This window comes from Cynoglossus semilaevis, chromosome 1, assembly GCF_000523025.1.
Source record: "Cynoglossus semilaevis isolate Cse_v1.0 chromosome 1, Cse_v1.0, whole genome shotgun sequence".
NCBI lineage: Eukaryota > Metazoa > Chordata > Actinopteri > Pleuronectiformes > Cynoglossidae > Cynoglossus > Cynoglossus semilaevis.
Window position 1 is genome coordinate 6411447 of NC_024307.1, and position 19427 is coordinate 6430873.

The 19427-nt window shown below is 38.7% G+C and overlaps 1 protein-coding gene across 1 annotated transcript; it reads right to left on the reverse strand.

Annotated features, from left to right (window-relative positions):
* Positions 1–1868: 1868 nt before the first annotated feature.
* On the reverse strand, positions 1869–19203 carry ubr1 (ubiquitin protein ligase E3 component n-recognin 1). The gene is made up of 47 exons (XM_008308093.3): positions 18552–19203; positions 16903–17162; positions 16496–16574; positions 15721–15831; positions 14184–14311; positions 13951–14089; positions 13804–13866; positions 13596–13719; positions 13194–13301; positions 12999–13087; positions 12819–12917; positions 12589–12746; positions 12400–12499; positions 12187–12315; positions 11897–12077; positions 11756–11808; positions 11551–11661; positions 11380–11445; positions 11197–11298; positions 11053–11116; positions 10841–10965; positions 10703–10755; positions 10519–10621; positions 10381–10429; positions 10124–10278; positions 9947–10046; positions 9384–9487; positions 9198–9278; positions 8589–8770; positions 8048–8256; positions 7840–7933; positions 7477–7629; positions 7287–7387; positions 7022–7109; positions 6778–6926; positions 6637–6692; positions 6460–6556; positions 6066–6133; positions 5762–5909; positions 5545–5632; positions 5059–5195; positions 4860–4968; positions 4713–4769; positions 4227–4304; positions 3842–4012; positions 3594–3695; positions 1869–3094 (listed from the first exon to the last, which is right to left on the reverse strand). The coding sequence occupies exons 1-47, from the start codon at positions 18594–18596 to the stop codon at positions 2953–2955; spliced, it is 5208 nt and encodes a 1735-aa protein (XP_008306315.1). The 5' UTR covers positions 18597–19203; the 3' UTR covers positions 1869–2952.
* Between the last annotated feature and the right edge of the window lie 224 nt (positions 19204–19427).

The following is a 19427-nucleotide window of genomic DNA, read 5'->3' on the forward strand; positions in this document are numbered from 1 at the left end:
ACGAAAAACTGACATTTTGACAGAACATTTTATTAAGAAAAATTTCTAAAAATGTTCTTTATGTTCACTAATTTTATGAGAAACATGCAGGTAAAGATACAATTTTGAAAAATAATTTTACAAACATTTCTGTCAAAATTTCTTCGATTTTAACCAAAAATGACATGAAAAACTGACATTTTGACAAAAAGTTTTAAACAGAAAAATTTGTAAAAAAAAGATTTCTACGGGCACTAATTTTATGAGAAACATGCAGGCAAAGATACAATTTTGAAAAATAATTTTACAAAATTTTTTGTCGAGATTTTGTAGTTTTTAACCAAAAATGAAAAACTGACATTTTGACTAATGGTTTTTAACAGAAAAAATTCTAAAAATGTTTTCTACGGGCACTAATTTTATTTTATTATTTATACAAACTTTTTTTTTAAAAAATCTTTTTTTTTTTCAAAAATGTTTTCAAAACACTACATACAGAATTCTTTTTATTTTTCAACATCTGACCAAAAAAATTAGGTTTTTGAGAATAATAAAAAAAAATTAATTTGAAATTTAATTTTTCCCAAAAATATTTCAAAATTATTTTGTCTAAAAACAGTTTTAGATTCACTATTTTGATGAGAAATATTCAGAAATGATAAAATTTTGATTTTTTTTTCAAAGATTTTCATCAATATTTTTCAACATCTGACCAAAGTTAGGTTGAAAGATTTTTCAAAAAAAATTTCCAAAAACATTTTTAAAATAATATAATTCAATGGGAAACAGAGAGAAGATAACATTTTAAAAGTAAATTTTTCAACATCTGTCCAAATATTAAGGTCTTGCTGAAAAATTCGCCAAGAAAATCAACATCTTACCACATTAGGCTTTTCATGACAATTTTCATGACTTTTCATGACAATTAAAAATAAAATTCTAAACATTATTCAAAAATATTTTTTCTAAAAACTTTTCAAAATCATTTTTTTCCTAAAATTTGTTTTCAATACACTATATTTTGATGAGAAACATGCAGAAAAGATAAAACACATTTTCAAATATTTTCATCAATATTTTTAAACATCTGACCAAAAATTAGGGTCTTGCTGAAACATTCCAAATTGTTTTTTTCAAAAATGTTTCAAAAAACTATATTTTTAGGAGAAATGTTCAGAAAAGATAAAATTTTTAAAAGAAATTTTCAAAAAGTTTCATCAAAATATTTCAACATCTGATCAAAATTTAGGTTTTGGCGGAAAAAAAAAAAAAAAGTTTTTTTTCCAAAACCTTTAAAAATGTTTTGATTGCGATGAGAAAAATGGAGAAGACATAAAAGTTTGAAAATAACATTTCAAAAATTGTCTTCAAAATTTTTCAACATTTCACCAAAAGGTTTTTTTCAAAATGCTCTAATTTGATAAGAAACATGCAGAAAACATACGATTTATCTTTTTTTTGAAAGATGTTCTTCAACATTTTTCACCATCTGACCAAAACACGACAAATTCAGATTTTGCGAACAAATTTCCCAAAAGATTTTCCTAAATTTTTTTTAAATTGTCGCAATATTTTAATATGACGAGGAACATGAGGAAAAAATTTAATTTTTAAAAAAAAAATTTCAACATTATTTTCGAACAGCTTGCCAAAACTGACAATTGAATATGAAAAATTCTGAAAAAAAAAATATCTAAACTATACCATACTATACTTGAAGAGTTTATTAATTCTAAAGTAAATATGTTCAGAAAAGCAGTGGTAAAATTTGGTTTGTGTGAAAAAAACTTGGAAATATTTTACAAAGAATTCAGGTTATTTAGCAGCTGCTGTAGGTCTGATCACCTGTCATCCAAAGAGATGATCCCACATAAAAAAAACAAAATTCATAATTGAAATTTTTAATTTATTTATTGATGTGAAGGAGAAAAAGAAGCAACGTTTCACCATTCTGTTTGCATCTGTTAAACCTGCGTGTTATAAAGATTTAACAGAGGGCAGGAACAGCCATAACACTGCGCTCTGATTGGCTCAAAGTGCAGGAACTGTTTGACTGTTACTGTACACTAATATTTTTGATGAACACAACTTGGAAGATAATGGTAATACTGGCTAACACAAAGATGTATTCACACAATTCTTAAGGATAAAAAAATGAATAGAACAACAAAGACTGTGTCGTGTCAGACTGTTTTTCTATAAATGTACATTTTTATTCTTTAAATAGAATATTGCAATAGTTCATTTACTTCATTCTCATTAAGTGAGTAAATACACAGAGTGAAATGAATTTTTAATGACTGTGGTCCCAAACAGTATCTTAATATCGCTTTTACACTGTACAACAAAATGATTTTGTAAAGCAGCGTTGTACAGTGTGTTTATGCATATCATTCTTATGGGCTTTATTTTTCAGTTTTAATTGGAATATCGCTAAATATGCAAATCCAAGAGTGTCCGTTAACAACTATGAGCGGAAGTACGCTGTACCATGCAGGGCCAGCAAATGACTGGATTTTTTTTATGATAGATCTATAATAAAAAGGTAACACAAAGAAGGTGAATGAATGAAAGAAGTTTCCAGACATTTTCTTTTACGGCTGTGAACAGACTGGTAATAGATAAACATTTAAGTCTAATTTGACATTTTGTCCTTTATGTGAGTGTGAATGAAAAAGAAAAATTCTCTCAGCAGATAAGGAAATAAAAAGTGTTTACTAACGTTGTCCTCTGTCCTCCTCCTCCTGTCTGACTTCTTGACTCCTGCGGGGATTTCAGTAGGGAAAAATCTGCTTCTTCAGTCTCCATAGATCAATGGAGTACTGTTTGTGTGTGTTATTATACATATATGTGTGTGTATATAGCACATGTGTGTGAGTTTGTGTGTATGCATGTGCCTCAGGACCACTGAAGCAGATTGGATAATGGACAACTGTGATGTACCCTAGAGGATGATGGCGGCTGCAGCAGTCATCACAACATCTGCCACTCGAAGGCAAACATCACGTTGGCCACCTCCAGACTGCGGGCGATTTCTTCCAGGATGCAGTGCTGCCTCCACAGCTGGTTCAGCTTCCTGTAGCGCTCTGGGCAGAGGTGCAGAGGATTGCCTCTTCTGGAAGGACAACAGAGACGACAACAGTGATTTAAGGACATTGTCCAAATTAAAATGGCTGTGGAGCTCATTAAATTGTCAGTAAGCTTGAAATGATTCAATTTGAATGCTTGGTATCTAAAAAAAAAGTTTAATAAATATATATACAGTATGTATATATAGTCAGAATTTTAAACATTTTAAACATACTGTAGCTACTTATTTTAAGGCAAATGAGTGTATTTTTATCTATTTACTTTTATTTTTGAAGATTTTTTTCAGAAAACTACGTACGTACTACATATACTACGTAGCCTTCGCATTCACTCAAAAAACTGAAATTTATTTCCACTGATTTTACATATTACTCATACAGGCATTTAATGCACAACTGTCACGTAGCATCATTTTCTTTTTTTTGTTTCACACTTTTCCTACGTCGATATGTGTATGTTGTTATAAAAGAAATTAAATAAAAAACAGAAGGTTTTGTCATCTTAATAAAAGCAGCAGTGCTTACACGAGGTTAGGGTCCGTCTCCCCATAATCGTCCAGGTAAGGAGCTGGGTACGTGCTCACCCGTGTCTTACTGGCCATCAGGATTATTTCACACTTTCTTATTCTGTCAACAAAACAAACTCTCTTTAATTGACTCCAGACTTGACCTGCGTTAGGGAATGACATACAATAAAACCATAGGGAAGGAAATCTGGTAAAACATTTCCAGGTTTTTTGTTTTGGTTGAAATATTCAGAATTGACGTCTCACCTGAGAAAAATTCCCACCCCAGCACCACAGGTGGCAGCGTGAGCAGTGCACGCTCCGACTTCTTCTCCATCCAGCTGACTGTAACAGCAGGAGTTCTGGGAGCACAGCATGGCTCCACAGAACAGACACAGGGTCGGGTGCTTCTTCTCATCGTCCGTAGACCTGGGACACCTGAGGACAAAGTAAAAGAAAGTATTTAGTAAAGAGAGTATTTAAATATGATACGAATAAATACTTCATGAAAACACAATGAAAGGCCGGACCCTTCATTTATATTTTTGCATTTAGCAGATGCTTTTATTCTCTGGGAATCAAACCCAAGACGCTCTGTTTCCGAAGCGTGCCAACCGCTACACTATGTAACCACCTAATGTGTCGTACTTACTGAAAATGGCTGGCTTGATTGAGGAGAGCGCTGTAGTCCTCAGGAAGATCGATCAAACAGTTACTTCTCCTCGGATATCTGAGGAAAGTTTGCATAATTTAATCACAACACCTGCAGTTTATACAGTAAACAGACAGGGGGCAGTTGTGGCTCCTCCTAATATACAATAAGGAATAGCCATAACTGCCCTCTGGACAAATGAAGCTACGTTTTCTGTACGTTTTCAGTTTTGTGTCAGTCTTGTGTTTGACTTGTGTAATGCACATGACAGTTCTCTAAACGACGTCGCCCTCTAGTGGTTGTAAAGATGCTATGTTTACTATTTCAGTTTCTCTTCCACATTTGGATTGAAGGTTCTTTTATTGTACAGATTGTGTGTGTGTGTGTGTGTGTGTGTGTGTGTGTGCAGTGAGAACCTACAACTAACAAGAAGTACACAATTGTAACAACATTAAAGTGAATTAAAACTAAAAGCGTTCGGCCGACCTGACTGCTGGGGTTTTGACTTTCAGGGCTTTGGGGACAGCTGGGCTCTCACACCATCTGAGGAGGACAAAACGTGATCATGAAACAGAGAGAAATGATCACGTACAGCGGCCAGGCATCAGAGTCGATCACTCTTTGATCACCAACCTCTGCAGCAGTGAATCCACAGTGTCTCTGTGCTCATGGAAGAGCTGGAACACATTGGAAGGTAGAGCCAGGTAACTGCACAGTGCCTCCATCTGACATTGAGAGGTAACTACACACACACAAAAAGAAAATAAATCAATTTGAAGTCACACATTACCAGACACTCTGTTATGATGATAAAATCCTCCTTCAAACTTACCAGACGTACTAGAAAGTTCCTCTGGAGGATTAACTCCAGTAAGGCAATTGAAAAAGAGAGCAGCACAGCGCAGAAAAGGTTCAATTCCTGTCTTTACTCTCTCTACTACAGAGCTGCCCGACACTTCAGGAAGCAGGCTGAGGAACAACATAAACACGAAACAAGTCGTTCAGTTTGATGCTAATTTTTTTTTAAACAGACATTCAAAAATCTCCTCTGCTCAGTGTTTCACACACTGAAATTTAAAAATAGAAATAGTCAATCTTCCTGGTGGGAGAGTGCACCTCATTGGATTTCACCTTGGACATTTTACAGCCTCAGACACTAAATTTTAACAGCCAGCATAAATGAATGATAACTAAAAAAAAGAAAGTGAACGTAACCTCCTCAAGATGCTGAGGTTGTTTAAAACCAGACATAAATGTCCAATTAGAAGGAACACACATTTGTTTACAGCCTTCAATTAGACAAACAGAAACGTTGTACCCCCTCGTGTGTTGCGAAAGCGTACGGTAGAGCTCTGCGGCGGCTCTCGTCTCCTCCGTCTCCTCTCCACTCATTGCTGGAGTAGAATCTTGAAAAGAACGAATAGATTTCGATGATTAATTAACAAAATTATCTTATCACAAAAAAAAGACAATCAGCTAGAAAAGTATAGCTGTATCATATAAAAAACCCAGTAAAAATACATGTCTGTTTGTACCAGCAGATGACAGGAGAACCTGTATCACGTGAGCCATGGTGACCAGGTGCAGGATGTACAGGTTGTTGTAGGCAGAACTGACAGCAGACGGCTGTAGATCGACAGTCTCCTCCTGATACAACGACGGGATGGACAACACCAACCCCACCTGACAGAGAACAAACGCATAAAAACTAACCCAAGTGCTGAAACATTCACTACAGATACATTTATTTAAAAACAAATCATTTTAATTTAAATGATTCTTTGACAGACATCAACACTCTCACTGTGAACTGAACAGCTGACAGGATGGGAAACCTACCAGAAGATGGAAAAAGTCTACCTCCAAAATGGATGGAGTGTTTTTTCTGCTCGTATCAGACATCAAGACTGAGGAGAGAAAACAGGATTTTTTTTTCATTTATTAAAAAAAGCATAAATACAAAATCATTATAATGCCCATAGCTGATATTGTCCAAACACTTAATTTCCATTTCTGAAATCAACCGAAACGATATGTACCTGTTTTCAGTGTGTGGTCAAATCGCTCAGGCATTCTGTTATCAGGTTGACATTATCGAAGAAAAGAAAAGGCTAACGATTCTTAATGATATGACATAATTATGCTAATATCGGCTGGTAATATGAGTAGACTGATATTATGGGACATCCCTAATTAATATGGCATGTAAAGAATATGCAGTTGGATCACATACCCATGAACATGTCTGAGAAGTGCCTCTGGATGACAGACTGACAACTCTTTAGCCTTTGTGATGCTGAAAACTGAACTATGGCCTTCAGACCTGCGAGCTGGAACAGAAACACATTTCAGTGTATACATATATACTTGTTTGTGAGTGTTAATCATTGGTCAGTGTGTGGCATCAAACCTGTCTGTTTTGTAATGACCCAAACAGTGATTTGTCCTCGTCCTGTAAGATGTTTTCTGTAAAACATTAAAAATGTGGTTTTTTTAGTATTATCAATAAAGATAAGCAGACTGACAGAGAGACTGAACTGCACTCTCCTACCAATGGCCTGAATTGTGAAGGCACATGTGTTCCAGGCCATCAGAGGCACGCATGGACACAGCTCATTGGGCGCCGTCTGCAGCCCCACCCTGTGGACTGTTGTGGCACAAACCACCAGCATCTCTGCGATGCTGGCTGAGAGTTTTCTCCTGATGGAATCGAGCGACAGTAAATTTAGACCACAGTGAAACTGAAGTGAAAACACAGGACAATAATGTTAGGGAAAACACACGGTTACACTCACGGCTCTTGGACTCCATAACTCAGAATCGATCTGAAGTCCGGCTGACCCTGACCACACAGCCCTGTGTCTCCATCACCCATATTTCCATCTGCACATTAGAAAAACACTTGTCATCTCATCTCCTCTCCTCTAATGGTGCGTTTTCAGCACTGATTAAATCAAATAGTCCATATATAAATATATATCTCTAAGTTACAAACAAAAGCTCTAGAAACACTGATTTTTACACCTTATATATTTATACCCCCTCTTATTTGTTACTCACCATCATCCTCAGTGACCAACTTTAACCCTTTAATCCTGGCTGAGATGATCTGGATCCAGCGAGGCATCATCAAATGCTGTCCAATTATTGCTGCATTTTCACTGCAGACACACGGGAAAAGCTTTTGAATAAATCATCAAACATCAAATGATGGCTGCTCATAGACCTGATGGAAATGGACTTAACCTACTAGTTAAACACCAGTGGTTCTAATGGGATGAGAGGGACAACGGTGTTGCACAGAGATTTACATAGGGGACACAGGTACTCCCCGTTCTCCAGGTCGATAATGAGTTCAGTGTGGAGCCTGTTCCTGGTCGTGTTCTGAATGGCCTCAAAATATCTGAGGAATAAGAGGAGTGACACATGAATACAAAATTTAGTAGTAGTCCTCTACTAAAGTAGTATTTGTCCATTGCATTTAACCTATCCAGTACACAGAAGCTCTGGTGGGCCGCATAAAATGACGTAATGGGCCGAATTTGACCCGTGGGCCTTGAGTTTGACACATGGTGTAGAGGGAGAATATTAGTATTTTTTCATATTGACTTACTTCTGCCAACAGGTGGCGTGCATGACATGTCCACAGCTGCCAGTGTGAGTCCCCACAGCCAAATCAGGAGGCATCAGCAGTGGATAAGACGTTCCTGAGTCATGAATGAAGAAAAGTTGAACATATTCACAGGAGTCCAAATGTCATCCATAAACGTCAGCTGTAGCTAATCTACAAGAGAAAACATTTGTTTTGAATGGAAACAAACCTTCTGTTTTGTTGCTCAGTTGTTTCCCTCTACACTGTGTCAACACCGTGGACCTCTGGACACATGCAGTCAGTACCATGGCTGGACCCTGGGCCTGCACTTCCTGCTCCTCCTGACAAAGAATGCAGGTCAGCACCTCTCTCTCAAGCGGGGTCGAGCCTCGCTGGGGCCCAAGCGCAATGCACAGCTCTCTGTGCTCCATATCGAAGCTGGAGAAATCAACAAACTAGAATTAATGAGAGTTCCTAGAGTGAAGATCACATGTGCACATCTGTAAATAAAACAAACATTTGAGTGCAGGGGTAACCATCTATATTTGCAAGACAGACAGAATTTTTCAGGACAGACACTCAAATAAATCAAAAAATAAATAAAAATTTTCTTCACATAGTCATAAAGGGTGTTGTTTTTATCAGTTGCTTTAATAGTGGGGACCACAAAAAATTTGTTTTTGATCCTCAAAATTTTGTATTTTCAGTCGCGGCCTTAATTGAGCAGCTCTGTGCTGGATTTAGCCCACGGGCCGCCAGTTGATTCTCACCTCTCAGCAGCAGTGACAGGCTCCTCGTGGACTCCACTGTCAGGCATGTTGTCGTACAGCATCTTATTTGACTCAATAAAGTTTTTCTGCATGGCTGACATCTGAGCCATTATCTTCTGACGGTGGAGTTTGGCCGCCTCTGCCTTTCTTTTCCTCTCGGCTTTATCTTTGTCCTGAGCATTCTGCAGACACAAAAACATAGACAGTTATATGTCATCACTCAGAGAAAGATATGGAGCACAGTCCACAGGCAGTGATATATTTGAACAAAATAAAGCCTGATGTTTTTAGTTGTTGTTCACATGTCTCTACATCTGTGGCAAAATATTTCTAAAAAAACCCACTGTGTACAATTAGTGGCGCTTTGGCCCAGAGGCAATGTCTCTGTCATTGGTGTGGAACCCCAGGGTTCACCTCCTGGGCAAGTTCGAATCCCGGTTAGGGCGGTTGGTACCTTCCAGTGGACTCACCACCCGCAGGAAGGTTTGGTACGGTGCAATGTGATTTGGGTGGCGACTGCTGCCCCCGCGACCCGGTAACGGATAAGCGGATGAAAATGGATGGATGGATGGATGTGTACAATTAACCAATCGTATTGTTTTATTTCACCTCTTCAGGCTTAGTGGTCTCCACACTCATGGACGCTGTTGGACTGGACTTTTCTCTAAGGCACTTTACAATCTCAAACATCTGGAAGAAAGATTTACACAAAAATCTTTGAACAGAGTCAAAAACAAAAAAATGGATTATGAGGTTGATGAAGGTAAACAGATAAACATGATAAAAATGCCGGACCTGCAGAAGCCATTTGACCATGTCTTTCTGAGCTTCAAGAGAAGGAAGAGTCTTGATCTTGGACAGCAACAGAAACACCGACTTGCCGTGTTCTGAACCAATTCCTGAAAAAAAAAGTCAACGTGTCAAAACTAAGGCCTGATCAATCACACGGAAGCTATCAAATAATCCTGATTAATCATTACAGAATAGTAATTAGTAATGATACATTGAAATAAAGCAACACTCCTAAATATGACAAAACATTTATTTCTGTATATTGCTGGAACAGAAAGACAAAAGAGAACAGTAGGTAGATGTATGTGTTTTACACCTGTTGTTATTTGTGACTAAACTGAAAAATGGAGTTTATACAACTATCTGATTAACTTTATTACTCCATTTAACTCGCCTAATGAGTCAATTTTGTCAGTCGTAATCGAAAGATACAACAAAAACAGAACTAACATCTCAGGACAGAGCAGACACTGGCAGTGTCTTTTTTATCTAGTTCTTACTCGTACAAAAATCTCAACTAAAATCACAAATTAAGGAAAATCAACTCGGATCCTCTTTTAACTTACTGCGAGCCTTAAGACTGAAGTCAAAGGTCACTTCCTCCAAAGTGACATCTTCAAGTTGGGTTTTCTCTTCTAACAACGCCTGACCAACCAGATGCAAAGCCTATATAAAAAAAGTAAAGTCAGGTCAAAGGTCGTTTCAGAGAAACAGATGTCACAGTGTCATTTTATAATGTGTACCCTCTGAATCATGGCCTCTGTCCAGTGCGTCGCCCGGTCTTCTGCAGCTCTCTGTAAGACACGTCTCAGGATGTGGACGATGATGTCACAGCACAACAGATTTACGATGTTGGAGAAGGCTGCGCAGAAGGCAGGGGGCACCGGAGGACGGAGAGCTTTAAGAGTAGAAAACAAACTTGTCAACGTCTGTTGATGGCTGTTGAGACGATTCTTTTTACAACATTTAACATTTAAATAAGTGACGGTTAAGATGTCACCTTTATCGTTGCCCTCGTGAGTTCTTCTCTTCTTCTGAGACTCCTCTGCCTGCAACAACGAAGACATGAGTAAAACCAAAATTAAAAATGAAGCTTATATATCAAAAACTCTTGCAAAAATGATTGATATGATGTTACCTTGCTATGCTGGGATTTAGTGTAATGGTAGAAGAATGGGTTGAACTCTTCCAAGCACTCCTTTTTTACTTCATACAGCCCGTGTCCTGATACTCCGGGTTTTCTAAAAACAAAGGAAAATAACCAATTTAATGATACTACTGTTGTCGATGTAAAACATCTGAGCGTACGGGTGTCGACTTACTTAAAAGTAGCAACTTTAGAAATCACTGACTCAAGACCTGTCTCATTGTTTTCCTACATAAAAAAATATATTTATCATTAGTTTAAACAAAGGTCAATTTTTTCCAAAAAACTTGCCTGATGATAAGAGGTCATTTACATTTTCTGGTAGGCCTTTGACCAAACTACTATGAGCCATGGGCTCGATGCACAACAGGTGGATGACTTCCCTCATTGTCACATCCTCTCTGGTCAGAAGGCTGATTCCGGGAACGTATCGCTCACCTGAAAACAGAACAGCTGTCAGACGCGGCATCGTGGAGGATGTTAACGTAAGAAATAAAAGAAGAAAATAAAAACGTGACACTGCACCAACAATGACAATCAGTAGGTACAACATCTCCTCTGTCAGTCGATTCCAACGTGAAAGTTCATCCTGTGAAACCGTTTGCATTTCATTAGAGAGCGTCTGTGGCTAAAATGTACTTCCTGAGAGAATACTGAACTGTCACTTGCCTGATCTTTGCTCGAAGAACTTCCATTGAAATAATCGAAGAGTTCGAATCTCAACAGGATCAGGATGAGGAAGTGGTTCGGGTCCATTTTGGAAGCAGCAATCTAGACATTAATATCAGAATAATGTAAGTGTTATACATGTATGCTGTGAGCAGTTAACAGAGCACAAACAAATCTGCCAACCTGAAGCATAACGATGTCCTTGTCGTACATTTCATCCCTACATTTTACATCCTGGTAGTAGTAAACCTGCAAAGCAAAATTAATTATTTTTATATTTTTATTTCCTTGATGACAAAACTAATAATAAATAAATAAATAAAAGGAAACCAGTTTCCTACTGCCGTGCCTTACCTGGCTGACCAATGAAAGCCCATTTCTTCTCCACATTTCAGCCGAGACCTGTGTAGCCAGCACCAAACAGCGCAAAGGATGTTCCATCAACTGGGTGAAGTCATAACTTTCCTGCAGTGCAAAGAAATATTACTTTTGAAAACAGCTGCACGGTCAAATCAGCATCTTAAAAAAAATGATGTTGACGTCATTTAAAGGCACTCACAGGGTTTTCAAGACGTTCGATGGCCCCTGTTCTGCACAGATGTAGGTACAAGCCTGTGGAGCAAAACGCACAGCACGAGATGATGAGTTGCCAGTTTGAAGAAAGTAAAAAACAAGAAAACTAAGGTTTTATATTTCCTACCAGCCAGCAACCTAGAGATGGGTAGATGTATGCTGACGGGCTCCAGAGAAACTGTGTATGGACGAACATTAAGAATGTGTTTGCACATGTAGTAGTCTGTGGCCTCCCGGTGGAAGGGCTGGTTATTGCACCACATCAGGACTTGGTGGCACTCTTTGAAAGCTTGTATCAATATTTCGTCCTGAAAGAAGTGACAAGACCGAGAATTGAACAAAACCATGTAATAACAAATCACGACAAGTTATAATATCTATACTCATGAAATAATTAAAGTGGATAAAATGACTCACATGAGAGGAACACCAGTCTTGAAACATAGCAATAATATGACGCAGCTGGATCTGCAGAGAAAACCCAGCTTCCCACTCAGGCTCCACTGCAATGTGTTGCCCAAACTGACGCTTCACCTCCTCCATGCCCTGAAAAGGAAGAAATTATAAATTCATGTCTTTTTATAACACTACGTTTTAATTCAATTCTATCAAAATTCCACTTATATCCACCTGCATGCATTTGAGGAGCCCCAAAAAGGCCTTGAACCCCTCGAGGAATTCCCTTCCCAACTCCTCAGTCCACGTTGTTGGTTTGCTGATTAGAATATATCTGATAGGAAGAGGAAAATGACATAATCAACAGTAAAAAAAAAAAACTCTTAAAAAGTGATTTCTGGGAAAACTGTCTTCTGTATTCACCTGAGGTCATGGAAGATAAGCTGAATTCTTGAGAACTTGTCGGAGTTGTAGCCCAGGAAAAAGAACCGATTGTTGTCATCCAGATGTTCATGCAGCAACTCCATGATGGTGTCAATCACCACTTTAATCACATTGCACTCTTCTATCAGCTGTCTGGCCTGGAGACAACACGGGCGTCAGTGAATGAAAATCTACCATATTGAGGATGTTTACTGAATAACTGGTGTTACCAGTGTGGGAACAGTGAAGATCTGCACAGACAGAGCAGTGATGGAAATGCTCCTCTCGTGGTCATCAACGATGAAGTCCTTTTGCAACTCCTTGTAGTGCTAAAATAATAGAAATATATGTATGCACTGTAGGATAAAGTTTGCATCATTTGTAAAACTACGCTACATATTTCACTTTACCTTGGTGAATTCAATAGCAAACTGTCTCTTAAAGTCCGTCTCCATTAGCATGCTACAAAAAATCAGTTCATGTACTAGTTTGCGAGCTCCTTTAGGAAATGATGAAAAAAAAAACAAAATCAAACAACAGTAATTGAGAGTTTACTTTTGAAAAATTACTTCTCAGAAATAAACTCTCCTCTCAGCTCTACTTGCCTTTGTATAACTTGGCATCATGCAGCATGAGTTTGCTGATCAGACAGGGTTGGTCCCTGTCTGTGTCGGACTGCAGGGCCACCTGACAGAAGACCTGTCTGAATCCAGCTGCACAAGAACCACAGTGATTTTCAGTCACATGACAATCATGTTAACATAAAATCAGTGGACTAAATGTTCAATTTCTAGAAGAAATAGATGCTGAATTGAAAAAGAAAAAAAAAACTTTTCAGCGGGAAAACTGAGGAGTTCAATCATAGGGTGATCAGTAACAGAACCAAACAATGTTTGTACATAGTTTACAGAAAACTAGGAAATGCAATTCATTTAAAAACCAAAGTACCAACTTTTCTAAAAAAATAAATAAAATGGAGCTTGTATGTTTAGTAGTGCTGCCATTACCAGAATAACCGATGATTTTTTGGAACCAGGAGCCCAGTCGTAAGGCAAAGGTCTGGTGAGCCATCACTGTCGCGTGAAGGATCTCTACACGCAGTGGCTGCAGGGAAATGTGTTCTGAATGGGACTGAAACACAGCAACGCATGTAGCTATAGATTACCTGTTACTGTTAATGGTAAATGTGTGTATGACATGCAGACACTGATTTACCCGGATGAAGTCTTTTGCCTGCTGACAGGCACGGAGGGTTCCTCTCTTTACTGCCCGTCGACCCTGCGGGTCATTGAAGACTAATGAAACCGACCATCCTCTGATACTAACGCAAAGTTGAGATCATAAGCAACAACCGTGACATACCTCCTTATCAATAAGTGTTGTGTGCAACTGTGCTTCAGCTTGATCACAGTTAACTGAACGCTGCAAGGTGTAGATGACATGGCCGTACGAGTGGTGCTCGTCGTTGTACAGCACACAGTAGTATGCGTTGGTTTTTTGTCTGTTATGAAAGAAAGAGAGATACAACATGACAGATAAACCTGAAAGCTTTGCTAATATTCTCCTTTATTTGCATATGACTGGGCAGGACGTACCGAGGCTGGAGCTCAGACGTCAGCTCAAAGTGCTCCTCCCACATCAGGAAGTCTGTCAGGTACTGCAGCAGACCTCGGAAGAGTTTCTCAGCACGTTCACACAACTCTGGCTCCAACACACATTCATCCTGTGGAAAAATAAAATAACCACACTTTTTTTTGCCAATGTTGTGCATTGGCAACCCTATAACCAAAATGAAGCCAACTTCAGCAGCTATCCAACAAGTTTGGGTGGAAAAATCCCACTCAAAAAAAAAAACACTCCAAACGGCCATCACATTTTTTTATCTTGTGCATCCCCTAGTGGCAGCATGCGCACTCCAACATGAATCTTTATCTGGGATTCAACAGTTTTCAACATCCTGTCAAGATGACAGAAAAAAAATTTTGACATTGTTTTAATTTATTTTGCTTTTGAAAGTTGCCTATTTTCTGTATTATACAGAGCCTATGTATATGACGAAAGGAAAAAAGTCTATATATTTGACTTAAGTTTAAACGAACAATCAGCTGACCAGCAACTTTAACATTAAATTTCCTGAGTCAACATTCCTCATAGTAGCCACACATTTCATACAAACACATGACATGTAACACAATCACTAAGAACATATTTACACCAGTCTGTGAGAACAAGTGCTGCAGAATCCACCTCAATGTTGACAAGGACCATGGTAGAGCAGGATAGCTTCTCATGTGCAGTGCATCTATAGCATTATGGTGGAGTGACGTGTCACTGCCTAATGAGCACAGGTTCGGATTCAGAACAGGAAACAAACAAAAATAAAAACAATAAAAGCAGCCGTGCAGAGAGTGGTCAGCTGGCCAGGATACACCTGCTGTTTATGGAACAAAGCCCAGATCCATCAAGCTGTGGCTGCACTCAGTCCCTGGTTGTGATCTTATCAGATGAAAGCACAAAGTGTCAACAAGGGGCCGAATAAACAGCCAGGCATCAGAACAACGTGAAGACAAAACATACACCTGCCTTTTTAAATCTATAAACTCAATCTTATGTTGCCACCTGTATTCACCTGTTAAAGGAAACTTCTCTGTGCTTCATTTACTCTCCAATACCCAATGAATTAATTAATTAAACAGCATCTGCTTCCATCCATTTTCCATCCATTTATCAGAATAAAAATCTGAAAAGTTTTTATTTCAAGGTAGATTTTCACCGACGAGGAATCTGCCAGGAGAATAGAGTGTGAATATACTGTAGTTAAGTAATTAAATAGTGAACAATTTAAGTATTTTCTACCAAGACTGCTTCTTAGACAGTTTTTAATATAACACAAAAAGTTCTCTCCACCGTGTCCATCCGCAGACATTACGTGATCAGTGAAACTGACACTGAACCAAATATTTCAACACACATTTTAGGAAAAAGCGCATGGCTGAAACCAACACCACAGCCGACTCTGTAGCCTCCCCCGCCCAACGGGATGGGAAAATGACCACTCTGGTTGACAGTGACACAGAATGTGAGAAGACGCCCCCTCCTATATCCCTACATCCGCTTTGTTACATAACTCACCGTTACCATGGCAGTAGCTGCTCCTGGGTCGTGTTTGGAGCACCAGGGGCCAATCTTCCAGGCTTCCACATCGCCGCAATCACAGAACCCCCCACCCGATGATGCATGCATCTGGGAATATAAACACAGAGAAGGAACTGTCACATACTGTTACGAAACCAACAAAGTGTGGGAAGACACCATCAAGTAAATGTGACCAACAAGACAGCTATGGAAACTTTGCTTTTAAAAAGTGTTTAAGAGTAATACACCACTCAAAAAAGGTTAAGTTATGTTTCCCTTTATTTAGGTTGGTTCTGGTGACAGGTATCTGTCTTCATCCGAAACATTACAGAATTAAGAAAAATGAAGGTCAACAATGTAACAGAGGAGGGGAAAAACTGGATGGCTCACAGTGGTGTGTACTACATGGTATGTACAACGTGTGTACCAATGTAGGAGAAAAGCACATTGTTTTACTAAAACAATACGATTTGAGACATGAGGAGAACGTTTGCTGATGTATTTATATATATTTTATGATGGGGACATGATGAGGACCTAGGGTAAGGTTTCTGTCTCAGGGACACACCAGGACACACAGCTGAAATCAAACATGGCAGAGTGAAAGACAAGCCACAATATACACGGAGACACAGTCGCCTGAAGGTCTACTGGGAACAAATGGGACAAATGTATAAATGCAGTGGTATGTGTGGGCAGGTGTTGCTACTGCAACAGAATTCCACTAAGTTTATACTGTATGTGTAATGGATAACCCTTTATTGACACTCACCTTGTATCGATGAGTTTTGTGCACACTGTCCTGGAAGCAATCCATGCAGAGAACACAAGTGGGATCTATTGCACAGTCCCTACAGTTAAAAAACATTTGTTGTTGTCAGTAACATGTAAAAAAATATATATATATATCATAGTGAAGCTGCACAAAAATCACATTTTACAAAGTAAAACAATAATAATCAAGTAATCAATAATATGAAGTGTAACATTGACCCAATTCAACTGCAGGCTGGATTGACTCCAACTCCGGAATAAGTTAGACAGTATGGGAGTTAGCTAACAGCTGCTAATGCTAACATGGACCTGGGAACCAACTTTAAGAAAGAAATTGAGTGTGACTCTGCAAAACCCATCTTTGTTTATGTTGTTTCAGCACAAGATGGAAGGATGTAGGCAGACCTGCAGGAGTAGACGGTCTCTCCTTCTTTAAAGACTCGTCCACAGAGCTGGGAGGAGCTGTTGCTCTGCTTGAGCTTCTCCAGACCCACCCCAGGATCTTCTCCAAACAAGAAACACTCCATCGGATGGAGGAGTCGACTCTGCATGAGCTCCTCCTCCTCCTGAGGGTTAGACTCATTTTTCTGGCAGAAGATCTGTGGCACCTGGTCCTTGAGGTAGCGGAGCAGCGCCGCCCTGCTGTCTGTGGCCTCCAGCCATTCCTACAAAACAACAGATAAAAGCGTGACTCACTGTCCTTGCTGTGTCTGCCTCGTTAGTCATAACTAAATGTATTTGACTAAAGTCTCCTGGTTATTGGCAAATGTATTATATGATTATTTAGAGTACTAACTTACATGCCACTACGATCACATGATCATACTACCTAAAGGAACGTAGGGTACAAAAGGTGTTAAGATTCGTGCAATGTCTGATATGTTTATAAAGAGTGTGGAAGGCGATGCTTAGTGGCTTATTGTTTATGGCTATCTGATTCAAATCAAATGTGTTCTGGACGTTCAAGACTACCATTTTGTTTTACAATGCTTCAATCAGTAGATCCAGAAATACTTCAGGTATTTTTGCTAAGTAGTTATTCAAACATTTTGTTTTGGAAAGAACAACTGTAAATAGAAGGTGGCTTGATATCATTTTAGCTTCACATTTTATAACACTGGTCAAAGGTTTAATAGAGGAAGATGCAATGTTCAGTTTTATTGCTGTTCATCACAGTTTCTTTGAAAGACAAGAGGAAAGAACAAAACTGAAAGCTTAAAACAACCGAAAAATAAAATGAAAACACACAATAGCTGTTGAAAAATGAAGTAAAATGTATAATAAGCATTAGTACGTTAATACAGAAAATGCGATAATACTTGAAGTGGGACAAGCCAGGGAAAGAAGAAGAAAGAAGAAGTAATAACATAAGAAATAAAAACAAGTGTACAATGTTGAAACATATTACTGTTTTCATAAGAACATGTTTTAGGACTTGAATTATCAAGGTAAATATGAGTAGATCACTTTGCGCTTTTTTCTACTGAGGGTAAAACATAAGGATGTTGTCATGTGTAACATGACTCAATAATTCACATTATCCACGACCATTGCATTTTATTGACCGCGTACGTAGTTACTGCTACATGTTTAAATGAACTAACTACGCTTTCATACGAGATAAGCAGTTGCAGGGATTCTACACTCCCAGAAGTTGATGCCAGGGTGCTGAGAACTCGTGCTCAACTCATGTTGGGAAGCTTTGAGCCAAAACGACCACTAGGACAAAACACTAGATCGAACGCTGCTTCGTTTTCCTTCATCTTTGTATCCACATAGATTGAGTCCTGACCGTAATCCCAGAGACACATTGTGTCACTGTGGATCCGGAAAATCGCAACGTTACCATCGTAGAGAACCGAAACATTATTATCGTTAAAATAGACAGTTAGCACAGCAGTTAGCCGCCACTGGAGGGGGGTTAAGCAATATTTCCCTCTTCACGTCACTATCAAATCGTATTTTGCATAAAAACGAACATTTCTTATTTTGGTGTTTTGTCTTCAACTCTCCGTGGCGGCTGTCAGGTGCAGTCGCCGAATAAAAAGCCATACCTTGCTAATGTCCAGTCCGGATATGGATTCACTACCCTCCGCCATGTTCCATTGGCTGGGGTTGTGTGGGGTTGTGTGTTCAGCACTAACTGGTTCCTTAGTCGCGAGACCGCGCCTGGCTCTTACGGAGTTGTGTCCTGCGCATGAAGCCAGTCTCTTGATCGAATTCAGGAAAAGAAAATAGTGTCGACTTTCTAAATACGTAATTGATCCAATACAATTAGCTTTGTGTGGATTTTAGAAGATCAATACCACGCCATTTTCCTATTGTGTTGTATAGCAGGTGACAGCAAGCTCTTTCTTCTTTCCTTTCTTTTCACATCCAGAGTCCTTTGAAACAACACTTCCCTCGACTTTGATCACAATCAGATAGATGATCTATGTTTCTAGTACAACACAGTTTACGATACTACATTTAAATATTATGCTACAACAGTCAAGATACGCAATTCACTATCCATAAACAGGGCGCGTGGCTGCGCGAGGTAACCACTTGGCCATGTGAACTAGAAATCGCAGAACACCACGAAAAAGAAGTGTCGCTAGGAAACTGTTTCCCTGAAATGTAAACATTTTACGTTTTAGACATGAATAACTAATACCACTGAGAATATACATCAACCACCACATAAGTGAATATTTATAAGGTTGTCAAATTGTTTCTTAACCTGCGTTGTATTTTTATGCTAATGATATTCTGCTTTCTGACATTTTGTAAACAAAATAAAACTGTACATCGATGGTCAGCATTCACCTAACAGTATGTTACCGCCACCTATTGGACTGGATGGTGCTTTATACGTGGCTGACTAATACAAATAAAATAAATATGTAAATTGTAATAATGTACAGTATACGTTCCCTATAATCATGACT

What these genes read in the sequence shown, in the direction of transcription:
- ubr1 (XM_008308093.3), bottom strand. Translation starts at nt 18,596, where the DNA reads ATGGCGGAGGGTAGTGAATCCATATCCGGACTGGACATTAGCAAG. An exon ending in CCGGACTGGACATTAGCAAG is followed by an intron (nt 17,163 to 18,551) that starts GTATGGCTTTTT and finishes GTTGTTTTGTAG; the next exon opens with GAATGGCTGGAGGCCACAGA. An exon ending in CAACACTTATTGATAAGGAG is followed by an intron (nt 13,867 to 13,950) that starts GTATGTCACGGT and finishes AATGACCCGCAG; the next exon opens with GGTCGACGGGCAGTAAAGAG.